The sequence below is a fragment of the Silene latifolia genome, chromosome 2 (assembly GCF_048544455.1).
Source record: "Silene latifolia isolate original U9 population chromosome 2, ASM4854445v1, whole genome shotgun sequence".
Lineage (NCBI taxonomy): Eukaryota > Viridiplantae > Streptophyta > Magnoliopsida > Caryophyllales > Caryophyllaceae > Silene > Silene latifolia.
Genome location: NC_133527.1, coordinates 29,200,088 through 29,208,813, shown reverse-complemented (window position 1 = coordinate 29,208,813; position 8,726 = coordinate 29,200,088). Strand labels below are relative to the sequence as shown.

General features: G+C 36.9%; 1 protein-coding gene across 1 annotated transcript; it reads left to right on the top strand.

The window, feature by feature from the left end:
* Window positions 1-7,278: 7,278 nt before the first annotated feature.
* Window positions 7,279-8,520, top strand: LOC141638176 (putative F-box protein At4g22030). Its single transcript, XM_074447590.1, has one exon. The coding sequence runs from the start codon at window positions 7,279-7,281 to the stop codon at window positions 8,518-8,520; it is 1,242 nt and encodes a 413-aa protein (XP_074303691.1).
* Window positions 8,521-8,726: the final 206 nt, after the last annotated feature.

The following is an 8,726-nucleotide window of genomic DNA, read 5'->3' as shown; positions in this document are numbered from 1 at the left end:
GGCCAAGTAGATTTTTTCTGGTCATTTCATACGTGCTTAGATCGGAAGGAGTCGAGTTGAAGGAAATATTCAGCCTTTATCGTGCTCGATATTTCTCGGGGCCACTCGAGGAGTCAGAATCGAAATGCATGGCCATGCTCGAATACGAATTCGTTTTATCGGTTGAGTTACTCTCTAGTCGGGGAAACCACTCTAGATACAGATCGATTGTAAAATACGACCTTTGCGGATCCGGATCTGCAAATTGTTTTACATTGAGTGGGAGAAATTTTAAATGAATATGAGAATCGGTTATCGCACATACACTTGTACGGACAAGTGGGAGTTTGTTGGAGCTGTGTCCTCCAGTTAGTGCGGATAACGTCATTGCACATACACTTGTACGGACAAGTGGGAGCTTGTTGGGGCTGGTGTCCTTTATAGTTAGTGCAAGGACTTATAAATCTCTAAAAGGATCAAAGGGTATACTTTTGTATTATAATCAGTTGGTCCACGTTTATCAATAACGGTTGGCTTGCTAGATAAGTTTGACGTTATTGTCATTCTGATGGCGGTGATCAACGGTCCCTAAAAGTCACACCTATAGGATACGTTTGAGAGATGTGACGGTATGAAAATACAAATATGTTGATGCCGAAAATTGACTAAGCAGTTAGTCCGAGTTATTTGACTAGTAATTAGTCAAAATGCGATGTTGAGATATTTTATTTAATACGGATTAAATAAAATGGGCTAAGGCGAATTAAACAGTTAATTCGTAAATTGAATATAAACAAATTATATTTAATTAATGTATATTGAATTAATTATACAATATTGTCTTTGTCGGACATGTATTAATATTTCAACTAATCCGTGTTATTAGTCGATATATTAATAACCGATAACCGATGACGATTTATAATAAAACCGCGTCATATACATTTAGCATTTTACGAGCCAGACCACGAGTTAAAATTAAAAAGGAAGTGGAAGCCCACTTCCCATAGAGGCTCACGGTTTTGGCCGAATGAAGCAAACAAAAGAGAGCTCTCTCTCTTTTGTAACCTAATTAATTCATTTGTGAAAGATAATTAGGGTTTTGAGAAACATTTTTCTCTCAAAACTTTAGATCTCACATCTATCAAAAACACACACAACTATTCTCTCAATATTGCAAGGCAATTAGAGAATTCATTTCTAGCACAAGGGCATAGTCTCAGACGGTCTTGGGTGTATCGATTAGGAGGAAATCTACTTTGATTTCTATTCTTAGGCCACATCTCAAAGGACTCGAGGTTATTTCTAATGCTTTACCGTTTTTCTCATGTTTTTCGTTTTATGACAATAATCACATATAAAATTTGCGTTATAGTCCTAATTTTATAGGGTATTATACGGATATTACCCCACATCTTTTGCTTGGATAATGGCTTGGATGTTCGGGAATGGGGAGTGACGTTTCTACGACTACTAGTTTGCTGAAATGGTGATCCTGTCACTAGACTTTTGTTATATTTTACGCTTCCGGAGGCTAGATTTCAAATGGACTTTTCGGTTTAATTTTGTAATTTGGAGTTCCCAAGCACGAAAATATGTAATTATCGTCTTAAATTATTTTGGTTAATTTTAGTTATATTTTACCTCCAGTGTAAATTTACCTTTGGACTGTAATCACTGGCACGATTTACCTCGTGCTCGTAACCCTCCCGATTTGTCCGTTAATTATTAATCATTAGACAGGAAATTAAAGAAAAAAAATGACGGATGAATTGGGGGTGTTACAATCTCGGTTACCCGAGGTATAGTAATCAAAGTAAACAATAAAGAAACGTCCTTTAAGTAAAAGTTTAATGTGAGTACAACAAAACCGAAACTTAAATGTAAAAGTACACTGTCTCAAAACTGCAAACCAACTAAAGTAAAACTGTTTTAACAAAACACAACGGAAGACTAAGACTCGGACTCGTCGTGACTAGGGATGGCAGTGGGTCGGGGACCCGACCCAGACCCTGAGGGTCGGACCCTAATGGATCGGGTATGGGTCTCATTTTTTCAGACCCAATGGGTATGGGTCGGGTATGGGTCTTAAGAAAATATTTCGGGTCCGGGTCCGGGTCTAAGTTATGAGACCCATACCCGACCCTTAGACCCTTTATTAAAGAAAAATCAAAAATCAAAATTACAACTTTTCTGAATTCATACTGACAGACTGTAGAAATCCAACTAAAGTCTCTTTCTCTTCCTTCATAAAACCCAACCAAACTCTTCTGACAATACCACCACTCCACCACTGACACAAGAAACCACAACCACAGCACTGATACGCGACTGACAACCACCTCTCTAATAGCCGGCAACCGACAACCACCATTAACGGTAGATTAATAAACTCATAATGTTAAAGTAGTATGAATTAATTTTTTTTAATATTATAGACCCCATAGCTGTTAATCTTGTTACTAAAGTGGTTTGAAACTCGGACCATGGTAGACCCGCACCCTACCCTTACCCATAGGGTCCGGGTATGGGTCCTCAAATTTTAGACCCTTGCGGGTCTGGGTCGGGTACGGGTCCATATGGAAAATCTCGGGTCGGGTCCGGGTCTAGGCGGACCCTACCCAGACCCTACCCATTGCCATCCCTAGTCGTGACTCCATCCCCAACGAGATCCCACGCGTATCCAAGATATACCTGCTAATCAGCTGCTCACCATCCCCGAATGGATCACCACAGTTTTCAAAACATTTAAACGGGGTCAGTTACTGCATAAACAAGATAAGCCAATAACAACAGTTAATTACACAATCACATTCCTCCAACTCCGTTTCATCACCAATCATCTGACTTAGAGCTGATCAAATGGCCCAAGCCCATTGGCCCTACCCAACCCGACCCGTTTTTAGAAGGGCTTGGGCTTTTTATTTTGGCCCAAAAAAGCCATAGGCTGGCCCAAAAAAGCCCAACATATTTTTGGGTCGGGTTTGGGCCAAATTTTGGCCCAGCCAGGCCCTTATTTATTAATAAATGAATAATTTTACTTATAAAATCTATTAAAATAGTGTTAAAGTTATGAGCAACCTTTTTAAAAACTCAAATATATTTTTATAGATTTATAAATCAATGTGCATATAACATAAATGATATCATGAATGCATGATTAAGCATTCTAAAGTGGCGGTATTTGTCTTTATTTTATTTTGGAGAGCAATTCATAAGCATTTCATCATATTTTGTACAATTTTATATATATACTACGTATGTTTTTAAAGTAGTAATTGGAGGTATTATCTTAATTATTTTCTAGGGTAAGTCGTAAATTTTAGGGCCCGAAAAACCCATTTAGGCCCAAAAGCCCGAATTAGCCCATAAGGGTCGGGTTCAGGCTTGCTAAATAAGCCCACGCATTTGGCCCGACCCGGCCCAACCCACACAAGTGGGCCTTTTTTGTTAGAAAAGCTCGGCCCAAGCCCGCACTGGCCCGACCCATGATCACCTCTAATCTGACTACACACTAAAGTGTGTAGCCCTGCCAAAATATCCATCGCAACAGATATTCCACACCGCCAGTGGGGACAGCAGTCGTACCACCTAAGCCTTCCTCAAAACCATAGAGCGAATAACCCATGTCCATTAATGTGCACATCCCCCTTATGACCGGAACCACAAGGGGCGAATCAAGGGCGTGAAGCCACTCCCGCAAGTGACTCCACTCAGCCGAGGGCGCACCTCGCGAACCACGGACAAACAACAACCAATCCACATTACTAATGTAAACATGCCAATTCCAATTAATGATAACAATAATCATGCCAATCAACAAACATGCCATCTTAAATTATTTACACAGTCAACTGAGTAGGGAAATCCTACCTCAGACGGAATCACCAACAATCAACCAAAAGCAGCGGATCAAAAACCTTCTTCTACGAAATCACCTCCTATAATCAATAATCACATAATCACAATCTATCACATGAACAATCCCAAAACCCCCCAAATCACCCAATTAGGGTTTAACCAAGTTTAACTATTTGACAAAAAAACAATACAAAGATCGTACCCACAAGATGACGATCACAAAGATGTAACAAACTCAGGAATCTGACAACCCCAACCCTTGATTTGATAGCAAAGAGTGAAAAGGAAGAACGTCGTTGTTTTTCTTTTTGTAAAAGTTTAGAGAATAAAGTAAAAAGTAAAAAAGGAATTGTCGAAATCACTTTATATAACTCTTCACGCATTACTATCAAACCCAACCGAAAAATCGTAAAACCCGACTTACTCAATCGAGTACCCACTACTCGATCGAGTAACTATGAAGCAGAACACTGTCCAGAACGCTTACTCGATAGAGTACCCAATAGCTCAAATATCTGAGGTATTATAGTCTTCCTCCATAAAATCAAATTCGTCCCCAAAATTCAAATCCATACTGAAAAACAAACTCACTATACTCAACTATAACGCAACGACACAACTATAACTTAAGACAAAACTTAAACACAACTTACTATAACTCAAAACAAACACTAAACTTTACCAAAACTGGCCAAAAACCGTATCAAAACCTTATGCGATCATCTCCTACCCCCCTTAAAGAAACATGGCTACGTCCCCTAATTGGGTGATTTATTTTTGGTAATGTTATTAATTAATTAGATCGTTCTCACCGAATGACTGTTCTCACCGGATCTACACACACTTTCTCTCTCTCTCTCTCTCTCTCTCTCTCTCTATATATATATATATATATATATATATATTGCCATGTTGCCTATAGCCTTATAGATAAGTCAGTCATTAAATTCAAGATTAGCTCAATTCTCATGATCAAATTGTAGGATTAAACAAATATTTATTAAAAGAATTACTCTCGTCTTGATTTAGACAAAAGGACTTAAATGACGGCTGAAATCATATTCAAACATTACTTAAGCCTTGTTTGATTGCCTATTTAATTCATGGAAAAATTAAAGTCCCATGAATATAAATGAAGAAGAGTGTTTGGTTGCCATATTTTTGGCAAAATGTAGGCATTCAATATTCCTAGGAGTTTTGAATGCCTACATAATGAGGGAGTTGGATTACCTGCTCCCCGGCTCCCCTATAGGTAGTTTAAAACTTCTATGGAATTCAACTCCTACATCCGCAACCAAACATGTTTTCCGAATTCACGTGAATTTGTATATAGGAAAATAATTCACATGAATTGTATTTTTCGGTGTTAATTTAATTCCTAAATAAACCAAACAAGGCCTTAATTATTTCAATAACATACATTATAAGATGTAGATCTACATCATTGTATGATTGCAAGAATGTATATGTACTAAAAAAACATTTAGAAATATCTTTGAATTGTTCACGTACAAAAGAATAAAACAAGAGTATTGATCGAAGTACTGTTAATGTATCATTACTCATTAAGGCCTCGTTTGGTTGCCCCTTCTAAATCATGGGAGTTGTAAAATCCCATGAATTAGAAAATTGCAACTTGTTTGGTTGCTCATTTTTTGCCATGATGTGGGAGTTTTATTTTCCAAGGAGTTTCAAACTCCTCCATAATGGAGGAGTTGGATTACCTAGCCCCCCCTAGGTAATTGCAAACTCCCGTGGAATTGAACTCCTACATCAGCAACCAAACGGATTTAGCTAATTCACGTGAATTTGATGTGGGAACTTAAATCCCATGAATTCGATATTCCGGTGGAATTGTATTCCAACGGGCAACCAAACGAGGCCTAATTGTAATTGCGAGAATTTTAAGAAAAATTAAGGCCATAAATTTTATTTAGATTAATTTTTTGTTGTGAATTTTTTTTTAATCTTAAGTTTTTTATAAGACTATTTTCATGTTAAAGGCAATCTAACATCTCAATCCGTCTTATTTGAATATAATTAACGAATTACATGATTTATTTGTTGTTATGTATAAAGTAATAAAACCCACTTTTTTTGAGTACTAAATTAGAAATACAAACAAGCATTTTACAATAATAAGGGGGATAAGAGTGGGAATAGGAGAACGTCCTCCATGCTTATGTTCCTAGTTCCTACAAAGACAAATAAGAGCAAAACAAATGGGTCATTGCATCAGAAAAGCACAAGTATGAAATAGTACATTGCTTGACAAGAATGACAACCCAACGGCCGGCCAACAAAATTATCTTTCCAATAAAGATAGTTGTAAGAAAAATTACTACTCCCTCGATTTCTATGTTTACACTTCCTTTATTTTATGAGGGAGAAATAAAAGAAGTGTAAACATATCACTAGAACGGAGAGAGTATTAATCTAAAATCTATTTGTTATTAATATTCCCTTCGTTTTGGTCAATTATTATCCTTTAATTTTGACATAAAGACTAATAAAAGCGTATGAGATCAATTATAAGATGACAAGTGTACCAAATTGAGTGTGAATGATCAAATTGTTCATCAAATTAATCCAATTCTAAAATAGAAATGACAAAAATTGACTGAGACACCAAAAATGAAATAGAACAACAAATGTCCCGAACAGGTAAAATATTAATTAAGAAAAGTATTATTTGTCTTGAGCATCCACAACAACAAAAACTTTTTGTTGTTTTTTGTGGGTCCTCAACCCATCTAACTCATCTTATTATAAGATGAAGATGATTTTTTTTTGCAAAAACTTTACACAACAACAATTAGTTTTAAATGAGTTTTTACCTCCACTCAACAACAAGATCACATAAAAAAAATTAAAAAAATACCTACCAACACCTACAATTCTCATTGTCAAACTCATCACATTTGGATGAGAGTGACAAAAAGTCATTTTTTGATTAATACTTTTTGTTGTTGTATGATAATGAGCGTAAAAACATCATGTTGGCATAGATCTTTTTGTTGTATATTATAACAAACAAATGAAAGAACTCAAAATTTTACTACACCATATATTGAACATGGAAAAGACCAAGTTAATCCTCATAGTATAGCCATGAATAATTGAATAGTAGTGGTGGACCTTATGATGTACTAGTACACAAGGAATGAACAAGTCTAACCTAAGGCCTAGTCAAAACCTACAAAAATTCATAAAATTTGTCAACAATTTCAATTTGACTCATTTTTCTCCTTTGTACCCCATACTATATATACACCATTCCTCCACCTTTCTAGCTCATAAATTCACAATCCACAAAACCAACTTCTCAAAAACCAAACTTTCTCACAACAATCAAACACCAAAAACACTAAAAATAGAAACAAAGAAAAAGGAAGATTTCATAATTACATTCATATTATTTCCGTCCAAAATATAGTCATGATTTCATTACAAGCTTGCACAAACCTCTCATTATCTACAAACTATCTCTTTTCGACCCGAAATCTTCAAATTTCGAGCATAAATCGACCCACAACATACCTAAAGAAACCCATGATTGTAGTGCCAAAGCTACCAAATATTGATCTTACCAAAAACCTAGTCATGCAGGACATAAACGGAGTAAAGACAATAACGTCTAGTCCGAAAAATATGACGACCGATAAACAAGACGACGTCAAAATCAAGCTTTACGCAATTTTAGAGGCGATTTCTGATAGAATTGAGATGCATAACAACGTGAAAGAGCAACGTGACAATTGGAATTCATTGTTGTTAAACTCTATTAACATGATCACGTTAAGTGCGGCAACAATGGCGGGTGTTTCGACCATGGGAGAAGATAACTTGGCGTTGAAGGTATCTTCCGTAGTGTTATTCACAGCTGCAACAGGATTGCTTTTAATTATGAACAAGATTCAACCTTCTCAATTAGCCCAAGAGCAGAGAAATTCGGTTAGGTTGTTCAAGCAGCTTAAAACACGAGTCGAGACCACATTGACTGTAGGGAACCCGACCCGTTTAGACGTTGACGGGTTTATGGAGCAAGTATTGGCCTTGGATAGAGCGTACCCGCTTCCCCTATTGGGAGCGATGCTTGATAAATTCCCGGAGACGTACAAGCCAGCCAGATGGTGGCCCACAAGGAAACCGTCGTCTTTGAATAAAATGACGTCGTTTGGGAGTAATGGTTGGAATAAAGAATTGGAGGAAGAAATGAGAGACATTGTTGAAGTGATTGAGAAAAAGGACATTGAGGATTATGTCAGGCTAGGTAACAAAGCATTGAAATTAAATAAAATGTTGGCGGCCGCGGGCCCGGTTCTGACCGGGATTGCGGCCGTTGGGGCAGGTTTTGCCGGGCATGGGGCCGTGTGGGGCGGGGTGGTGGCGGCTGTGGCCGGGTCGATGGCGGGTGTTGTGAACACAATAGAGCATGGAGGGCAAGTAGGGATGGTATTTGAGATGTATAGGAATTGTGGAGGGTTTTTTAATCTTTTGGATGAGACAATTGAGACAAGTTTAGAAGAAAGGGATTTTGGAAAAAGAGAAAATGGAGAATTGTTTGAGATGAAAATGGCTTTGAAATTGGGAAGGAGTTTATCAGAATTAAGGGATTTGGCTGATAAATCAAGAAAAAATGGAGGGTTTGTTGATGAATTTGCAAGCAAACTTTTTTGAAGCAAGCTAGATTAGGGTACATACTTAGATCTTAGATGTAATTATGGGGATTCTTTCATTCTTTTATTTATTTTGATCATGTACAAAGATGTAATTAGAGAGGGTTAGGAATAAATCATTCTTTCATATGTTATGATCATATAGCTAGATGTAAATATGTAATTATATTAATATTTTTGAACTAACATGAGATTTTAGGATATAAT